Raw genomic sequence first — 21,323 nt, forward strand, 5'->3', positions numbered from 1 at the left:
CTTTTGAAACAGTAGTCTAGGATCCAGAGATGACTTGACAACTGGAGAACAGGTGTAACTAGATTGTAGAGATTACAATTGTTTCTTAATCTGCAGTGAAGTTTCTTCCTATGCAAATTATGTAATTAACTAGTTTAAAGGGCCTAGACTCGTTTTAGTGTATTATGATGAAATACACTTATCAAATTATAGGGGAGAATTTCCAGTCGAGCAGGTTATTCTCCCATAGCCTAACAACAGAGAATTATGGAAAACAAAACATCACAGATAAAAATTGGCTTGTGAGGAAACTTCTCTTAAACACTTGCATTAGGAATAAACTGCAAATGCAGAAACACCCCAGAATTGAGCCTAAGGGCAGCTAACCAATTTATTCCTCCCCCAGAAATTAATTTTTCTGGGTTTCTTCATTTATCATCTTTAGTAGATATGTGCGGCCTACAACCCAAGGCACTTTTAAACTATGAAGTACTACAAGATTTTTAAGTGTGTGATTATAAATCCTGCTGCAATAGAATAAAATCCAAGGATAGAATATTAAAACAGCCTTCCTGATTAATGCTTTGAACACTTAAAAGAACATTATCACTGGGGAAAGGGTAAATCATTTTTTTCTTTTAGGATTGTACTTGACAGTAGGCAGGGATGGCGAATTTAGAGATCACTGATATAGTTGTGTTCCTAGTTATCTCAAGTGCATAAATAGTTCTCTATATTCCTGCTGATAACCAAGGGAGAGCTCTGCTAGAGGGCCTGGGAGAGTCACGTGGAACCCAGGGAAGGAGCTGACAGAAGAGCTGCAGCTCTGTTCAGCTAGAATTGGCCTCACCACTCCCTTGACCAGATCATTTGTTATATGAGGCTGTTTGAAAGGAGAAATAGTGCAGGGTATATGTGTGTTTGCTAAAACCAGTAAATAGCCTCTCTGTTAGCTGAGCATCCTGCTTTTTCTTCGTCTCCTCTCCCTTGTATGATAGAATTGGACTAATAGGAATAATTAATTCTACCAGAAATCTACATATTCATGCCTAAGGTTTTCTCTCAAAGTCTAAACAGTCTGAAAAATATTTGCAAACACATACACAAAACTTATAATCACTGTGTAGCTGCTTAAATATAAAGACTCAACAGATGGATGCTAAGTTGAATTTATGTTCAAAATTGGATGAAGAATTTGGAGCCCCACTTTCATCTCTGCTGCCATTTGGAAACGGCAGTAGTATGCTCACTGTTTCTAATTCCGATTATCTCTGTATTGCACATCTCATGATTTCTGGGAAAAGCTAGAGTGTCTCTCCTCATGTGCCAGCTACTGCTTATAGAGCTTGTTTTTATAATTTCATAATCATTGCATTCTCAGTAGGAAATTTTAGCGTACTAAACAATGTAAGGCATATGAAACCTATATTTGCCTCATAACAATAATTTTAAATTATTAGCCTCAAGAAAATTATTTTTCAAATAATCAAGGAAGACTGTGTAAAATGACTGAAGTATCATTTTAATAATTAATTTTGTGAATTTTTCTGATCATAAAAAGTTAGAGAAATCCAATTCTTTATTTTATAAAGAATATAAAAACATAATTTAAGTGAGTTTTTAGATAATTCTAGACCAGGCCCAGAACACTTTCTAGAGGATGGTAAGTGGTTAAATATATTTAACTATTGGGTGGGGTAAAGCACTGAAAAAGAGAAACAAAACTTTTCTAATAGTTTATAAAAAGAGGGGAAAGGGATTAATAAGCTTTTTTTTTTATCATAAAGCCAACTGAGTTGAAAATATTAATTGTATACGTTTTAGTCAAACACATTAACATCTAACTGATGCCGCTAGAATAACAGGCATTCGGTTTTGCATGTTGTAAACTTAGAAACTGAGATAATTTGGACAGGAGTTAGAATGAAGTTTACTTTTACTTTATTCATTTATTTTTAAGTTTCCTAAGAAAGTAAAATATTTAAACAAGCTTCCTAGGCTATTTTATCTATGAGAATGAGAAAATCGTTTTCAAACTCATTCCTTCCATTCCGCTTAACATTGGTTGAGAGCTCAGTGTGGGCATATTTGTTTTCTACTGCTGCTGTAACAAATTATTGTAAGCTTGGTGGCTGTATTAGTCCACCTGAGACTTGTTATAAAGAACTACCTGGGGCCAGGCGGTGGTGGCTCATGCCTGTAATCCTAGCACTTTGGAAGGTCGAGACGGGTGGATTCCCTGAGCCCAGGAGTTTGAGACCAGTCTGGCCAATATGGCAAAACCCCGCCTCTACTAAAATACATAAATTAGCCTGGTGGCACGTGCCTGTGATCCCAGCTACTTGGGAGTCTGAGGCAGGAGAATCGCGTGAACCCGGGAGGTGGAGGTTGCAGTGAGCTGAGACTGTGGCACTGCACTCCAGCCTGGGGAACAGAGCAAGACTGTCTCAAAAGCACATGGTTCTGCTGGCTGTACAGGAAGCATAGCTGGGGAGGCCTCAAGAAACCTGTGATCAGGGTGGAAGGCAAAGAGGAGGCAGACACACCTTCACATGGCGGAGCAGGAGAGAGAGCAGAGAGGAAAGTGCTACGCACTTTTAAACAAGCATAGCTCATGAGAACTCACTCACTATCATAAGAACAGCAAGGGGGAAGTCTGCCCCCATGATCCAGTCACCTCCCAACAGGCCCCTTCTCCAACACTGAGGATTAAAATTGGACATGAGATTTGGGCAGGGATACAGAGCTACACCATATCAGTGACTTAAGAGCAACACACATTTCTCTCTCTCTCTTTTTTTTTTTTTTTTTTTTTTGAGACGGAGTCTCGCTCTGTCGCCCAGGCGGGACTGCAGTGGCCAGATCTCAGCTCACTGCAAGCTCCGCCTCCCGGGTTTGCCATTCTCCTGCCTCAGCCTCCCGAGTAGCTAGGACTGCATTAGCTGGGACTACAGGTGCCCGCCACCTCGCCCAGCTAGTTTTTTTGTACTTTTTAGTAGAGACGGGGTTTCACCATGTTAGCCAGGATGGTCTCGATCTCCTGACCTCGTAATCTGCCCATCTCGGCCTCCCAAAGTGCTGGGATTACAGGCTTGAGCCACGGCGCCCGGCCTTTTTTTTTTTTTTTTTATTGTACTTTAAGTTCTAGGGTACATGTGCACAACGTGCAGGTTTGTTACATATGTATACATGTGCCATGTGCACCCTTTAACTCGTCAGCACCCATCAACTCATCATTTACATCAGCTATAACTCCCAATGCCATCTCTCCCCACTCCCCCCTCCCCATAATAGGCCCCAGTGTGTGATGTTCCCCTTCCTATGTCCAAGTGATCTCATTGTTCAATTCCTACCTATGAGTGAGAACACGTGGTGTTTGGTTTTCTGTTCTTGCCATAGTTTGCTGAGAATGATGGTTTCCAGCTGCATCCATGTCCCTACAAAGGACACGAACTCATCCTTTTTTATGGCGGCATAGTATTCCATGGTATATATGTGCCACATTTTCTTAATCCAGTCTGTCACTGATGGACATTTGGGTTGATTCCAAGTCTCTGCTATTGTGAATAGTGCCGCAATAAACATATGTGTGCATGCGTCTTTATAGCAGCATGATTTATAATCCTTTGGGTATATACCCAGTAATGGGATGGCTGGGTCAAATGGTATTTCTAGTTCTAGATCCTTGAGGAATCGCCATACTGTTTTCCACAATGGTTGAACTAGTTTACAGTCCCACCAACAGTGTAAAAGTGTTCCTATTTCTCCACATCCTCTCCAGCACCTGTTGTTTCCTGACTTTTTAATGATCGCCATTCTAACTGGTGTGAGATGGTATCTCATTGTGGCTTTGATTTGCATTTCTCTGATGGCCAGTGATGACGAACATTTTTTCATGCTCGTGTGTCAGCAACACACATTTCTCTAACTGTTCCGTAGGCTGGAAGTCTGATGGATCTCACTGTGCTAAAGTAAAGGTGCCACAGGGCTGCATTGTCTTTTGAGTCTCTGAGGGAGAAGCCTTTACTTGCCGTTTTCAGTTTTTAGAGGAGGCCATCCTTAAACCTTACCTCCTGCATCCCTTCCTCCACCTTCAAAGCCAGAAACACTGTCTATCTGCGACCATTCTTCTATAGTCATGCCTCCCTCTGGCCAGAGCTGGGAAAAGTTCTCTGATTTTTAGGACCCTTGTTTTTACATTGGGTCCACCCCGATAATCCAGGATTATCTCCCCACGTCTGGGTCCTTTACTTTAATCACATCTGCAGAGTCCTTTTTGTCTTGTGTGGTAATGTATTCACAGATTCCAGGGACCGAGAAATGGGTATCTTTGTGTGTGGCGGGAGGCGCATTATTCTGCCTACTATAATGGGAGGTAGTAGTCAGCTCATAGGATGATAAGCCAGGCGGCATCACAATATATTAATGTAAATATATTTATTTTAAGTAAATTCGATGTATAATAGTCCATATTTATCAAAGAAGGGAATAATCATCTGCTTTCTTTAAATAAAAGACTTTCATTAACATCATTTGAAACGTTTTATTTATTTATTTATTTATTTATTTATTTTTTGAGATGGAGTCTTGCTCTGTCGCCCAGGCTGGAGTGCAGTGGCGTGATCTCGGCTCACTGCAAGCTCCGCCTCCCCGGTTCATGCCATTCTCCTGTCTCAGCCTCCCGAGTAGCTGGGACTACAGGCGCTGGTCACCACGCCGGGCTAATTTTTTGTATTTTTAGCAGAGACGGGGTTTCACCGTGTTAGCCAGGATGGTCTCGATCTGCTGACCTCATGATCTGCCCGCCTCGGCCTCCCAAAGTCTGGGATTACAGGTGTGAGCCACTGCGCCCGGCCGAAACGTTTTTATATACATACAATATTTTTTTTTTTTTTTTTTGAGCCCGAGTCTCACTCTGTACCCCGGCTGGAGTGCAGTAGCACAATCTTGGCTCACTGCAACATCCGCCTGCTGGGTTCAAGTAATTCTCCTGCGTCAGCCTCCCAAGTAGCTGGGATTACAGGCACACACCATCGTGCCTGGCTAATATTTGTGTTTTTAGTAGAGACAGGGTTTCACCACGTTGCCCAGGCTGGTCTCGAACTCCTGGGTTCAGGGGATCCATCCACCTCGACCTCCCAAAGTGCTGGGATTACAGGCGTGAGCCACCTGGCCTGTGTACATACAATTTTAAAATTAAATTATATTGTTTAAAAGTAAATTATTGTTAAATAGCAATAATTCCATTGCCTTCCACAAGTCTGCATATTTTAAATAATATAACAACAAAACTTTATATATAAAAGTATCATCTATTCAGTTTTTTTCACTTAATACTTATATATACTATTTTTGAATTGTTGTTTTATTAAGCTTTACACCTGATGTTGGAGATGTATGTATTTACAATTTCTTGCTAGTATATATAATGCTCCTCTGAACATTTATTTATTGTATAGCTACTATTTGCTTTTATTGGATAAATCATTTGGAAAAATTCCTGTGAAAGAAATTCCACAGGAGGATTGCATGAAGCCAGGAGTTTGAGATCAACCTAGTTAACATAGTGAGACCCCGTCTCTATAAAAAATAAAAATATTAGTTGAGTGTGGTGGCATATACTTGTAATCCCAGCATCTTGGGAGGCTGAGGCAGGAGGATCATTTGAGCCCAGGAGTTCAGGACTACAGTGAGCTATGATTGCACCACTGCACTCAAGCCTTGGTGATAGAGTGAGACACTATCTCAAAAAACAAAATATGAGTCAAGTCCCAGAGCTTGAGTTTGCCTTATAAGACAAAACTGGAAATTCCCATCGGCTTTGCCAGGGATTCGTTTAAGAATAAAAACTGTGACCAAATAAGACAAAAGGGAAATGGCTGGAGACCAGTGTCACACAGCCTTGTAAGAATTTTGGTGTATTATTTCCTCTCTTTCTGTCTGTCTGCTTAACCTGCTCTACCTGCTTTTTTGTTACATACTTGTATTTTTGAAATAAAATTGAGTATACATGAGCAGAATTGGCAGTTCCAGAAATCCTATGACTCAGCTCTCTTTTCCTGTTGACTTATCAATACTAGGACCAGTCATTATCAGCTTGGTGGAAAAAGACACAGAAGATGGGGAATTAAAAGAATCAAATATTTACTTACTTCAAACTAATATAGCCAATTACATCTTTTATCTCACAATAGTAGTCCATTTTGCCAACAAGAGTAGATGTATGTGTTTATAATTTCTTGCTAGTATATAACAATTAATTGCTAGTTTACAATTTCTTGCTGATGGTTAAGTGTCCTTTTTCCCAAAGCAAATCGATTTCAGATATGTTAGTATTTCGTTCAATTGCTTGTAGTCAAGTTCAGTAACCTTGGAGCCAGGTTCCTACGTGTTGATGTTATGCCCACTTTAAATCATAGAGACCCACCTTTTCTTCCCTCATACATCCAAGTTTTTGAGGGACATGTGGATGCCTGTTAGTACTGTTTATCTGTTTATCTACTACAAATATGTGTTTCTCTCTCTCTCTGCCTCTTTCTCTCTCTCTCTCTCTCTCTCTTTCTCACACACACACACATGCACACACAATTGTAGGCCTTCAGAGGACAGTGTGAAAGACTCAGATGGTCCTGAAGGACATGGAAATCTCAGAAGTAGAAATGAATACTAGGATTAAAAGTGTTCCAGAAGTAGAAAACAGAAAGAATAAAGGCCAAGCGGGAAGAAAGAATAAACGGATATTCTAGACCAATGGACTATAGCTAGAGTTTGGAGTCTGTGTAGGCAGTTAGTGGGAGACAAAACTGGAAAGAATAGTTTGGACAGTATTGTAGAGGGCTTTGAACACTAGAGTTAAATTTCTGTTCGATGGACAATGGGAAGACATTGATGATTTTCTAGTTAGAGAGGATTTGATCCCAGCTGGGATTGGAAGCTACACCTGTGATGGGCAGATATCTGTATATACCATCTTAGTCTGCTTGGGCTGCCATAACAAAGCTGTAAACTTGATGGCTTAAACAGCGGACATTTATTTCTCACAGTTCAGGAAGCTGAAGATTCTAAGATCAAGGTGCCCTCAGATTCAGTTTCTGGTGAAGGCCCTTTTCCTGGCTTGTAGACTGCTGTCTTCTTGCTGTGCCCCACATGGCTGAAGGAGTTACCTGTGGGTTCTTCACCCTCTTCCTATAAGGATGATAATCCCATCATAGGAGCTTTCATGACCCTATCTAAACCTAATTAACCCCCATAGGCCTCACCTGCTAATACCATCACATAAAGGGTTGGGGCTTCCACATATAAACATTCAGTCCGTACATGCACCATCTGGATGTCTGTTATAACCATAATTCAAATGAGAGGAAGATCTGAACAAGGATGAGTATGAAGCAAGAGCAAAAGGCATTGCAGAGTTTGAGGAAAAGAAGAGTTCTCAGACTCTGAAATATTGAGCCAGGGTGAGTGTAACAAAATGCTATCATTGGAGTTGTGCTTAAGTGGTTAGGGATGTTTTGGATGCTCAGGGATGTTGAATTCAATTTAAGTGATGTGACCTGAGGGCAGAACATACAGATAAGTGTAAGCCTCGAGAGAGAGATTAGGTTCAATAGAAATGTACCGTGAACAAAAAAAACACAAGCCACATATAATTTAAAGTTTTCTAGTAATTGCATTTTTAAAAAGTCAGGACAAACAAGTGACATTAATTTGAATAATATATTTTTAACACAACGTATGGAAATATTAGTCCATTGTGTAATCAACATATTCTAACATTTCAATGTGCTTTGGCTATATGTCAAGTACTCAAGAGCTGTATAGGTCTAGAATGGGAAACTTAGGAGCCAGTGACAAAGTCAGCTAATTTCTTTGCTTGGGAATGCGAACCCACGTTTGAGTTGTTCCTGCTTTTTTTGCTGTTATGAACAATGCTGTTATGAAATAGTCATATACACAACTCTTGGTGCAAGAATTCTGGATAGTATATTCCTAGGAGTTGTACCTCTGGGAAGTAGCAGGTGAAATAGTGCCAATTTGTTTTTTTTCTTTCTTTCTTTTTTTTTTTTTTTTTTGAGACAGAGTTTCGCTCTTGTTGCCCAGGCTGGAGTACAATGGCACGATCTCGGCTCATTGCAACCTCCACCTCCCAGGTTCAAGCGATTCTCCTGCCTCAGCCTCCCGAGTAACTGGGATTACAGACATGCACCACTATGACCAGCTAATTTTGTATTTTTAGTAGAGACAGGGTTTCTCCGAGTTGGTCAGGCTGGTCTTGAACTCCCGACCTCAGGTGATGCACCTGCTTCGGCCTCCCAAAGTCCTGGGATTACAGAAGTGAGCCACCGTGCCTGGCATGCCAATTTGTTTTCTAAGATGGTTGTTCCAGTTTACACACCCACTAATAGTGTGTAAAAGAGTCCTCACCTTATTCCACATCCTCAGGAACAGTATAGTCACATTTCTTCATTTTGATCAATCTAGAGAGTATAAAATTGCTTTGCATTTGTTGTAATTTGAATGTTTTCTGATGATTAATAATTTTGAACATTTTTCATATGCATACGAACATCTCTTTCATTCAAATATAAATACATATTATGTAACTCATACACTGTCACTTGTGTGTTGTATTATATATTCCTTCAAATATAAAAATTTGTTATCTCACAAATACTTATTGAACATCTGCTATCTGCTACGTATTGATCTAGGCACTTGGGGAAAAAAATAGCCCCAAATTCCTGCAATCATGGATTTACATTGTGTAGTATATATTGGGTGGGGGCAAAGAAAGTAAAATACTGTACATCATATGGTGTTAGTCTGGCTCATCCATTTCAACTCATTCAGTCTTGGGTTCTGCAAATGTAAGAAGGAAGTGGTAATACTACCTGTCTTATGTTTATTAAATACATATGAAGGACTTGGCACCATATCCAATAAATAGTAAGGATTCTAAAAATGCTAGTGGCAATAACAATAATAATAATAATAACAACAACAATATTATTATTTCCTCCTTTCTTGCTTCTACTTTTTCTGCGGTATTTTTTTAATTAGAACTACTGAAAATTTAAGATTAACATGTTTTTGTTATTGTTGAAGTGTTGGCCCTCATTTGGGTGAACTTGTGGTATTTTCTGCAACAAGACATGACTTTGGCTTATTTTGAGATGTGTTATTTTCAAGCTTCTTAAATTCCAAGAATCAACAGCCTGAAAACATGCATGTTTTAAAAAGCTACATCGTGTTTAATAGCCAAAAATGTGGGGAAATACCTAGAAATGTCTTGTATAATTCAGGACTGTGTTATCCGAGTATAAATGTTGCTTGAATTAATCATTTCAGTCCAACAACCAATTTATTGAAAACCGACTGCGTGCAACGTACAGTGTAGAGGAGATGCATATGACCTTATTAATCTTTGAAACAATTATTTGTCCCCCTTTCTTAGATAATGATGTTGAAAATGATCTTCAATCAGACATCAGTTGAGCACTGCAAGACACATACAGGGAAGCAGAAAGAATGCAACTTCTTCTTAATAGCTGTTCGCCTGGCTTCACTGAACCAGATCTTGGATCCTTGGGTTTACCTGCTGTTAAGAAAGATCCTTCTTCGAAAGTTTTGCCAGGTAGCAAATGCTGTCTCCAGCTGCTCTAATGATGGACAGAAAGGGCAGCCTATCTCATTATCTAATGAAATAATACAGACAGAAGCATGAAAGAAAACACTTAACTTGCATGTGCACAGCTTTTGGTAACAAATATCGCTAAACCTTACTGTGAATTTAGGCATCTCTGGCATGCCACTGTTTATGCATTGAAGTGAAATTTTTGGTATAAAGCTAAATGGTCTTAGAAGCATAGAAAATCCCTATGTGCCAAAAGTAGTGAAACACAAACAAAGGAAAGTATATTAATAACAGTCTAGTGTTTTTGTTGAGTCTGCCATTTGTAGCTGAATATGTGATTAATTATGTGATGAAAACATTTTTTATAAATGATCTTGGTCTATTGGGGAGCGGGGATAGTTAATATTCCAGTACACTGAATACATGAGGAATTTAACCACATATATCATTGAAGACAAGGGATAGCAGTTTGTTTTTATTCAAAGACATTGCTGTGTTCTCTTTCATTGCCTCTCTCACTTTCTGTCACTTTTTTCCTCCTTACATTAAAAAAAGTTTAATTACAGTTAAAAATGTATAATGTGTTTATAATATTCATCAATACTGTTATTCAAATGTTGCTCAATATAGCAAATTAACTCCTAACCTAACAAAGTTTAAGTTTAGTTGGATTGATAATTAGATTTACTTTTTATCTGAGTAAGAACCAATTCCATTTGTTTGAAATATGGAGTTCGTGACTACACAAATTGCTAATTATTCTTTCTTTTGAATATCTTTTACATTTCTATGAGCCTAAGGAAGATTCATAAAACTGACCTGTGGGAGTTGTGAAGTGATTTTTCAGAATGCTATGTAAGGACAGATTTGAGCACTAACTATAGGTACTCTGAATATATAATTTCCCTTGATTTTTCACCAAAAGTGTTCCCCAGTCTTTGACTCATTACATTCCAATACTGAGTCCAAAACAAATAAATATTTTGAAGAGTCAGTGAATACTTTCCATTGTTTGGCCTATTTATATAAGAAAATTAATAACATTGACCCTTCACAGCTCTTCTGCCTGCTCCCCAAAGTGGCTCTATCTAAATATTTATTACTAAAATGTTTTTCCTACAGTCCACATGAGTACAAACCTCAATAGCTAAGCCTGACATATTTGTGCACCAGTAGATCACTACATTAAGTTTTGGGAATTGCACTTCTTAGAAATGTCTCCCCACCAAACATAGTAATCCTGTAGTTTACGCCTGCACAAAGCTTGTCGTATTCTTTGGTGCATTCATTTTGTAAACCCATTAACTTTTTATTGCAAAGATTTTCATTTGCAGTTTCTTGTACTGCTTTTCTAGTTTTTTAAAAGCTTGAGATTTATTTATACTTCTTGTAGTAACTGCATATTTGTGTGTGTGTTTAGTGGTCATTTGGTAAAGAATTAATTTTGGTAGGTGCAATATGTCTTATCAGATTGATATATACACCAGCTTATGTCATCGGGACTAATCATTTCAAATGATCATGTCAAATTGAATTTGGAGACAAAATCTGCTGAGAGTGCTTATGTAATTCATGATGGTTCTACTAATCTAAATTTTGGAAAAGATAAATAGACTATACTAAAACCTCTCTATGCCATAGAATTGGATTATCCCGTGGGTCAACTCATTGAGTATAAGACAAAGCTACCTACTTTTTTTCAAAAGTGCACTTAAATCACATAATAAACAGGCTTTACCTCTTGGGTGGTCCTGTGACCCTAAGTTCTAATCAGATAGACACAGAGGCAGTGTAGATTTGAGTGGCATGAGCATGATTAAGTTATTCTTTCCAGCATCTAGTATAACACCTGGAATATAGAAATTGTCCAATAAATATTTATTCAGTGAATCAATGAGCAGAAGTTTGCCAGAACAGTACACATTGGCAAGGCACATACCATATGATTGAAGTGCTTCATGCATTACAGTCCATCGGGCTGATAAAGTGAATTATTTCTTCTTATTTAATTACAGAAATATGAATTTACCTTCAAGGGTGCAGTGTCATATTGCTGTAAAACAAAGTGCTTTATTTATACTAATAATTTAGGAGACCGATACTTACAAATGATAGTGGACATTACTACCAAAAGAATATCACTTTTCATCTAACCACAAAAATACAGAAAGCCAAAAAGCCTGAAACTTATTCTTAACTGCAAAATAAATTCCTGCCCAGGAGATATATTTTAGGAGGGGATGAATGGCAGCTTTTGTGTTTTTTTTAACAAGCTTGAAAGGGAGGTGGAAAAGAAAGAAATCAGGTAAATGGCATATGAGTTTTGTTATCTAGACATTCGTTAGTCCGGGGAAACCTGATAAAAAATGAAAATCCCAAATGATTTCAGCCTTTCTGTGATGGCTGAGGTTAGATTTCAGAGATGTACAGAGACTAAGGCGGTGGTTAGAAAGAGGATATACGTAGTCACAGCAGAAAGACGTGTCTAAGTTTAATTTTATTGGCTTTCAAGTTCACTCATGTATACTTAGTTTGTCCATACATATGTCTAATCAGGAAAAATGCATGTATAGATTATGACATTCCTGAACTTTGAAGTATGGGTTAAAAGACAATTAAAGGCCAAGAAAACCATGTTGGAAGAAGTAAGCGAATGAAATGTAGAAATATATGTAAAATTAGCAAGTGTCAATTTTACCAAGTAGTGTTTATTTTCCAAACAATGAATTTATATACTATGCTGAGTCATAGATGAGAATGATCACATGTTACTTAATGAGAGCAGTTTACTTTTCAAATAAAATAGCTATGATGAATGTCTTAAAAGTATCTTGAAGTTGAAGAAACAAAAATGAGTTATCTCAATATTTACCAAATTAACCTAGTGCTGTATATATCCCAAGATATTTTAGGTAAATGTAAGTGTTTAATCATGCCAGATTTCAACTAGTCTGAAATACAAGGTATACATATATTTCCACTTACATTTCTTTATTTTATGAAATATCTCTTGACCATGTTGCAGAAAATAATTGCAAAACCTCATGTAAGTTAACTATGAAAGATCCTGTGAGCACATTGGTGTTGAGTGACAGACAAACTAAAAACTGGCAAACAGTATTTTAATAAGGGGGTCACTCTGTGGCAGTATTCTAATATTGGATTTTCAAGTAGATTAGGCTTTTTATTTATTCAATGCTTTTTATAATTTTGTTCTTTTTGACTCCAAATTATTGGTCAGCTTTCAACCTTCTCCACATCAGCAATCATTTAATAGTTCTTTTGGTTGCGATCAACTTAGAAAAAGAAAATAGAAAACTTTTGTTCTTTGAAATTTTAGACATGCATAATATCTATCTATTTTCATAATTTAACCCCAAAAGCTTCTCCTGCAATACACAGGATTCTAGGAGCTGAATGACATGGGGAGCCTACAGAGCATTTATTATTACAAACATGCAAAAAGCTTAACTTGAAGAATTAAAATTTCTATCTTTTATATATATAACAAGTACAAACCATCAACAATGACAAAATTTAACAGCTGCTTGTTTATTGCTTGTTTTATATGTTTATATATCTCAAAATCTGTTAAAACGGAGGTCTAAAAAATGTACAGAATTGTGCAACTGTGGCTTAGTCCATAAGACTTTTCTGAGTTGCAATAAAGTGCTGACACAAAGTGACAGATGTCTGTGATGTTTCATGACATAGGTTATGATCAAGCCAATTTACAAAATTTAATAACCAACCTAAACTCACATACATATTTGTTAAGAAGCTGACATTAGTTCAGTATTGTAAGGAAACTAACTAGGTGGTGATGATGATAAAAGAATTAGGAGAAACATTTTATTTGATATGTTCTCTGTTTTGTAATTCCTAAAATGAAGATTCTATTTAAGGGTTATAATTTATACAAGTTTAGTCATATACCATTACGTTATGATACCATAAGCAGAGTGCATTATGATTCTCTAGAAATATAATTCAATCGGATACGTATCATATTCATTTATATGTCACATATTTTCTTTACTGAGAATAAAAATTATCTTATTTTCAGAAGCTTTGTATCAATCAGCTTCATATAATAAGAAACCCAGATATCTACTAGATTACATATTTCTTCATTTGAAACTACACTGTTTTCTCCTAGTCCCCTTGACTCTACTGTGCTTATCCATTCTTTCACAGAAAGAAAGTAACAAACATATTTCCTGTTGGTGAGGCTGGGATTGTTTTTAAGAGGAGAGATAATAATTTCATATTTTTAAAGTGCCAGTACCCTAATACGTGAAACAGATCAGAATCTGTTGTGTAGTAAGTCTGCTTTGTTGAAGAATTTATTATGGGAGTAAAGATGAGAAGGAAAGAGATCACCATTAGAAACAAGTCAGCCTTTTCATGCTTTTTTGAGCATTTTGGAGATGATTCTACTTCTCAAGTTATTATCATTCATGCATCTCCTCAATACTATTGTTAAATGCTTTAGAATTAGAATATTTTAATCCTTTAATTAAAGTAAGCCAAACATCTAGGCAAAAACAGCCAATCATCAAACTTTAATAGGAATTCAAATATAGATTCCTTATACAGTTTTCCATGTCTGTAGAAATCAAAGCTGTAATGTTACGCAGGGGGAAATGCATATGATTTACTAACACACTTCAATGTTCTACTTTTAAAAGGATATTCATGTGGGTGGGGCAGAGAACATAGAAAAAGATATGATGGAAAACCTGTCCATTTTCTACCTGTTAAACTTCATCATTTTGCACCAGGCCCTGGAAGCAAAGAGAGGAAGGGGCTGACTGCATTTATCTTTGAACACTTGAGCATCAGTAGGATAAACTACTGAGTGGCCAGGGGTCTTGTCTGTCAAAGCAAATGATAAGTTCACTCAGGCCATTATTGGCTGCTGAACTCTCTTCCTTCCCAACTTTCTTCCTCGAAAGAGAAAAAAATAGTTTGCCTTCTTGCTCTCCTTATCAAATATTTTTGTACAAATAGTATAAGCCTGTTTAAGCAAATCAATTAAAATAGGCACTGATTATTTTGATCTGTTTGTAACAAGTGGATGTAAGTACTATATTTACATGGTGTGCCTAAGGAGGAGCTGAAATCGTTGGCACTCTAATCCATATTGTAAAGATCAGTATTGAAAGAATAGTGCTCTTCACCTCTCCTCCACAGCATCCATCCCTATATACTTGATTAAATGGAAAAGTCTATTTTATCACCTCTCTGTAAAGTTTCATGGGTAGTTATCGTCAGTGTATTTAAATATATCTTCTAGTATGTTTTAAAGGCTGGTCTTCAATACTGCGGAGACAAAAAAATAAAGAGCCTCTGAAAATACATTAGACTTTTGTTGCCATTCAAGCCATAGCTAGTATGTGTATTTAATAAATGTGTGTTATTTATGTCGTGTTTGTCAATGGAAAATAAAGTTGAATGTTCTGAAATGTCCCTGTGTTTTCTTCCTGATGTAAACTCATGTCAGGAATATATTACTTATACCTATGTTAAGTATTTTGCTGAAATCATATTTGATGTGCTTTGTCATATAATAGCACAATGTAATGCAACGGCCCCATGCTATCTGGAAAAATTAGATCATTTTGTTTTATATTCCATAATCATGTATATAGCAAATTATTGTTGATTTAATATAAATCTGAGAGTTGCTCTTTTCCCTTTTTCAACATGATGTTCCTTTGTTTTATAATCTCAAGATTATTGTTCTTAACACAAAGTGCATTTATAAATTATTCTAAGCTTAGCTATTCCCCTTTCTTGTGGATTTTGGTGTAATCTACAGGCAGCCAAAATAAGAACTGTCCTTGCTCGTAGTCCAACCCTTTAATTGACTTGTGCCTGAGTATCGGTGGGAGCTGAGTATTGGTGGTTATGAATACTGTGCTCCCCAGCTATTTGTTCAAGTACTTATTGAGGTCACTATTGGTCTTCCTTCTTCAATGAAGGGAGAAACTCTGTGGAATGGAGACTGCAAAGTCAAGCTCATTAAAAGTATCCTTCTTTCTTCCTGAGAAAAGGTATCTAGGGAGAATTCTGTCCCTGGTTCCTCTCATGCAGGGGTTCTAGGCCTAGGACCAGATCTTATTGTCTCTACAATCTTGATTCTTTAGCATTTCAGGATAGGCAGAGATTCATTAAAGTAAACAAAAATCATAGCTAAATAAGAGAGATAAGAGAAATAAATTGTAGTGTTCTATACTCCTGTAGGATTACTATAGTTAATGCTAATATACAGTTTCAAATAGCTGGAAGGAGGCTATTGAATGTTCCCAATACAAAGAAATGATGAATGTTTGAGATGATGTTGATGTGCTAATCACCCTCATCTGATCACTATACATTATATGTATCAAAACATTGCTCTGTACCCTGTGACTGTCTACAATTATTATTATTATTAAAATAAATACTTAAATAAAATTTAAAAGTCATTATGACTAGTATGGCTATGGCTGACCCAAAATTTCCACCATCATGCTGGTAAACCTACAGGCCATGGGGTGAGACATTCCCCAGTTTCATGTCCTCAGAGGTCATGGGGCCAAATGTCCTTGGGGCCAGTGTGCTTGCTAGTACTAGCCTTGAGTAAATTCATTCTGGATGGATGTTGGTCATGGAGAATTTAAGTCACTTCTCCAAGCTTGCTCTTTCCTTCAACATATATTTATTGTGTACTTATTATGTGCCAAGCTCTGGTAGGTACTAAGACCCAAGGATTAATAAAAACAGCAAGTTCTCAATGAATTTATAACCTGGTAGGGGAACAGGAAATAATCAGAGCTGCAATTAGAGTAAGCACATGGTATCATGAGAATACATGGAAACATAATGCTAACATGAGAAGTGTTCCTATAGAAGGTGACATTTAATCTGCATTTTGGGGAAAGGAATAGGTGTTAACCTGTAATGAAAGGACATTGTAGGATATTTTTCACTTCACTCTGTCCAAAGCATTGCAATTTCCAAATCTGTCAAATGGGCTAAACTTGAGTGACCCTATGGGTAGTATGGGTCTAAATAGAACCTATCTATATAACCTCTTATGGTCATCAAAGCGGCATGGCCTTAGGGCAGGGTTTCTCAACCTCAGCACTATTGACACATGGGATAGGTAATTCTCTGTCGTGAGGGTTGTCCTATGCATTGTAGGTTATTTTGCAGTGTCCCTGACTTCTACCCATGAGATGCCAGCAATACCTCTCTAGTTGTGACAGTCAAAAATATTCACAGACATTGCCAAATATACTATGGGGGACATAATTGCCCTCAGTTGGAACCTCTCCTTAAAAGCAAGGGCCATGGCCACTAAACACGTGCTATGTAGCCAAGGGTTTGCGGGATGAGGTCATCTGTGAGACCTTGGTCCACATAGGCACTGTTCTGGCATTTCCTGAGGCAGCAGGTACTAGAATGCCAGTTTGTGTCTGACTGCACAAAAATGTGGTGCTGCCACTACCACAATGCCTTGATCACCACAGGCCCTGATCAGCTTCCATCATCACATAAACCTATTCACAGATGATTAGGTACAATGTCTTAGAAAGTATCATCTTTCTATTGATGCCTCCAATCTCTATTCTCTTTTTGATAAGAGGCCTTAGAGTTTGTATGTCTCTCAAAGTGATATCGAAAGTGAATCCTTGTTTCCAAAGACCTTTAAAAAATCTGTTATAATTCTACATCATTAGGTACATATTTCCAGACAATTCTCTCAGAAGGAGAAAACTAATTTATCAAACTCTCCCCTTAAATTAGATGTTTGCATATTTAGTCTGTATAACAAAGCTGCAGAAGCTTCATTTTATCTGAAAGATGATTTTTATAAGGACAAATATTGGGCAATGTCTCTTGACGAGCCTGTGACTTTCTGAGTTCATGCCAGTCTTCAATTCCTCAGGTCTAGAGTTATTATCATACATTTTGATAACAGAGTTCAAGTCCTGATCTCTATAACTGACACTACTGAAACCTATTGTTTGTATAAAATGGGAAGATGGATTTACCTACCACACTGAAAACCAAAATCTGATTTAAAAAAAAATGCAATTAGAATGAGGGAGCTAATCTGTTAACTGTAAGTTTCTGAGGCCAAGTAACAAAAGACTATGGATAATCAGCGTTCATGCATAATATTCTTATGCATTTTTAAAAAGAAGGCTTTGAATATAACATACAAGGTTATTTGAATCTGATTTTGCAAAGAACATTGAGAGAAGATAATTCTGAAATCCACAATTGAGGCCGTTTTAAGTTATATTTAATTAGAAAGAACACTGGTTCTTAATCATTTTAGGATCAACAACCCTTCTGAGAAACTGATGATAGGTATGTGGTACTCCCACAAAAAGTGCAGAGGATTTTTGCACAGTGTCAGAAATTGTACGGACCTGCCGAAGCCTGTCTATAGACCTCTTGGGCATTTATGCACATAGGTTAAGAAATCCTTCTGTGAGAGTCTCTATGATTTAAGGAACTGCAAAGCTTTACATGTTTGGTTAGGAAGCTCAAACCTAAAACTAGAACTAAGTCAATGTAACTACTTCTCGGTGAATGCCAAAATTCCTTGACATCTGACTATATGTCCATAATAGTAAGTCAATGTAATTGGAGGTAGAATTATTATAAGGAACTGCAATAATTTTTTTCTAAAAGTTGCTGTCAGGTGATGATAAGAAATAACACAATTCAATCTGAGTGGAGCAATATAAGTTACTCATCCCAGAACAGGTTGAAAAGTGAAAGACCCAATTTAAAAAACTTACAAGTTATCCAATGACGCATTTGCCTTACAATAAAGAGGTTGTTTTAGTTTTGCCTTGTGCTGGCCCAACAAGAGAGATTTATTATGTAGTTATTTTAAAAAATCAATTAAAAAAGTCATCTATCCACCTTCCTGGAAAAATGTAATCTCCTATACACAAGCAAGTTACATGGTTAAAATGTAACTTTATGATACTAGGATATATATGTGGACACATATCTATTTATACTTCTATAGGCATTAAATTTTTGCATTGCCATTCAGAGTGCAAGTGGCAGGGTTGACCTTATTGACTGAACCTTTGAATAAGAAAACAAGACATGCATTCACAGACCTTCGTACAAATGTATAATTAATAATGATTTAAGCCAACCGTTAAAGCTATTAGTAGAATGTCTTACTGATATTTACAGTTTGCATTTCTCTGGAGGGAAAAATGCAGAGCAATTAATTACATGTATTTTTGCATTTATTTTTCTTTATTAAAGAAGATGAAAATGGAATCTTAGGGCATTGAAGTATTTGTCAATCATAAACAGTTCTTTGATACCAAAGCATCCTGCATTCTGGATGTATGTGCATGAATTGGACAGATACACAGTATGTGCATGACATTACGAATTGATTTTAATGAGTCAGCAGTGGTTCGTGAGTTGGAGTCTTCTCCTTAGAAGATCCATGAAGAGCTGTTTTTAGAGGAAAAGCAATTGTCCTTTGTTATTTTCAACATTTCTTGACCATTTAAATTTTTTCAACATTTCTTGACATTTTTATTTTAAGAGTTAAGGGGACAAAATGGGTTTTTACTTGAAATATTTTGGAGAAATAATATTGGCATATTACCAAGTGTAATCACTGCCTTAAATGTTGGGCAGCTCTAATTAGATATGCGTGACTCTAATCCCTGTCCCAGACTTTCTCACACCATTAGTAATTCAAAGCTGAACTAATTCATTTATTTTGGCCATATGTAATTTAAAATAGTTTAAAGTATATTTTAAATACAGTCATTTTACAAAAATGCTCTCTAAAGTTTTCGTGTCATAATGAAAGAGAAAAATGTTCTACATTGGACAAGGGGTCAGAACACCTTGGTCTAATTATTTGATTTGTTATTTACTGGTTACTTGCCCTTGACAATTCATTAAACCTCTCTGAATAAACTTGAATTTTCTTATCAGCATAAGATTGTTACAATTAAATGAGATAATTAAAATACAGACCTTTTTTTTTTTTTTTTTTAGAGATAGGGTCTTACTCTGTCCCGAAGGCTGGAGTGCCATAGTGTGATCATAACTCATTGTAGCCTCCTGGGCTTAAGTAATCCTCCCACCTCAGCCTCCCCAGTGGCTAGGACTACAGGCATGTGACACCTCACTAGGCTTATTTTTTTAATTTTTTATTGTTTTTAGAAACAAGTCTCACTATGTTGCCCAGGCTGATCTGAAACTCCTGGCCTCAAGCAATCCTCCTGTCTTAGCCTCCGAAAGTGCTGGGATTACAGGTATCAGGCTTTGCACCCAGTAAAGACACCTGAAAGTGCTATGCAAGTGGTTAGTGTTACTTTATCTTCATTTCATTAATGGAACAATATTAGAAAATTAATTGTGATTGTTCTCATCTCATGTATAATACAGCCTTCCCAGTTTAGTATTGGGTAATTGCACATTCACCAGAACACACAAGCGACGTTAGAAAACTGGTTCTTGTCACAGACAGGATGTGTGAACTTGGGAAAAATACACAGCGTCTTTTAGGCTTAGTACCTCATCTGTAAAATAAGGGGATGATATTTCTATGTGGTATCTTCTTACTGAAAAGCCATGATTCTCCTTTCTCTCTGGAAATGTCATGAAGGTGTTCTTGTCAGCTAAACACAGACAAGCTTTTTTCTTCTGAGTCCTGGAAAACAGCTCACAGGAAACCTCTAGGAGACAAAAATAGCAAGACTCAAAAGTGTAGGTTCTTTTTTTTTCTCCAAAAAGAAATTTCAGGTTCCCACTCTCTCTCCTGAATGAGACTGATTTCTTTTCTCAACCAAATTGCAAAATCCTTGAATACAGGTACCATGTCTTCCATTTGTTAAGATTTTCTGCCTCCTTTTGTTTACTCCTCATCCTAACTACTAAATCCTATGCCTTCAGTTGTTAAATGATGGGTATTTATTTATTATATTATTATTATTATTATTATTATTATTATTATTATTTGAGACAGAGTCTTGCTCTGTCTCCCAGGCTGGAGTGCAGTGGCACTATCTCGGCTCACTGCAAGCTCCGCCTCCCGGGTTCACGCCATTCTCTGGCCTCAGCCTCCCGAGTAGCTGGGACTACAGGCTCCCGCCACCACGCCCGGCTAATTTTTTTGTATTTTTAGTAGAGGCGGAGTTTCAGTGTTTGCCAGGATGGTTTCGATCTCCTGACGTCGTGATCCTCCTACCTCGGCCTCCCAAAGTGCTAGGATTAAAGGCGTGAGCCACCGTGCCGGCCCGAGTATTTATTTATTTATTTATGGCTAAGGAACTATTGTAACAAAGAGTAAGCTACATAGATTTTTTATACACTTGTGCTTGTTTGTGTATATGTGAGGGAGCAAGAGAGATCTCTGTTATACCTCACATGTGTATTCCTTTTCTTAAGTTTTTTCATAAGTTTTTATTAAAATATTATGTGCGTCTCTTTAAAAAGTCAAATAGTGCTGAACGGCTTCTCATGCGTGAAACCCACAGTCCCCATTCTAACCCTAACCCTACACCACCTGCTTTCCAGTGGCCACTCCTTTCAGCTTATTTTTTCAACGTTTCTTTCTAGCATATGCCACCATACTTTTAAAGAATATATTGTTATGTCACGCTTAATCAACTTTATAGACATTATATGCTGATTTTCTATTTTGCTGGATTTAGCT

General features: G+C 37.1%; 1 protein-coding gene across 5 annotated transcripts in view; it reads left to right on the plus strand.

Moving 5' to 3' along the window:
* PTGER3 (prostaglandin E receptor 3) overlaps nt 1-21,323 on the plus strand; it is a 217,126-nt gene that overhangs the window by 27,390 nt on the left and 168,413 nt on the right. For all 5 annotated transcript variants that reach the window (XR_010577805.2, XM_065520241.2, XM_005543036.5 and 2 more), the window contains exon 2: nt 9,434-9,613. Coding sequence is in view for 4 of the 5 variants with exons in the window: in XM_065520241.2 (XP_065376313.1) it covers nt 9,434-9,613 (180 nt within the window). In the remaining variant the exon portion in view is untranslated. The remainder of the gene's footprint in view (nt 1-9,433; nt 9,614-21,323) is intronic.

Source organism: Macaca fascicularis, chromosome 1 (genome assembly GCF_037993035.2).
Source record: "Macaca fascicularis isolate 582-1 chromosome 1, T2T-MFA8v1.1".
In the NCBI taxonomy this organism is placed as follows: Eukaryota; Metazoa; Chordata; class Mammalia; order Primates; family Cercopithecidae; genus Macaca; species Macaca fascicularis.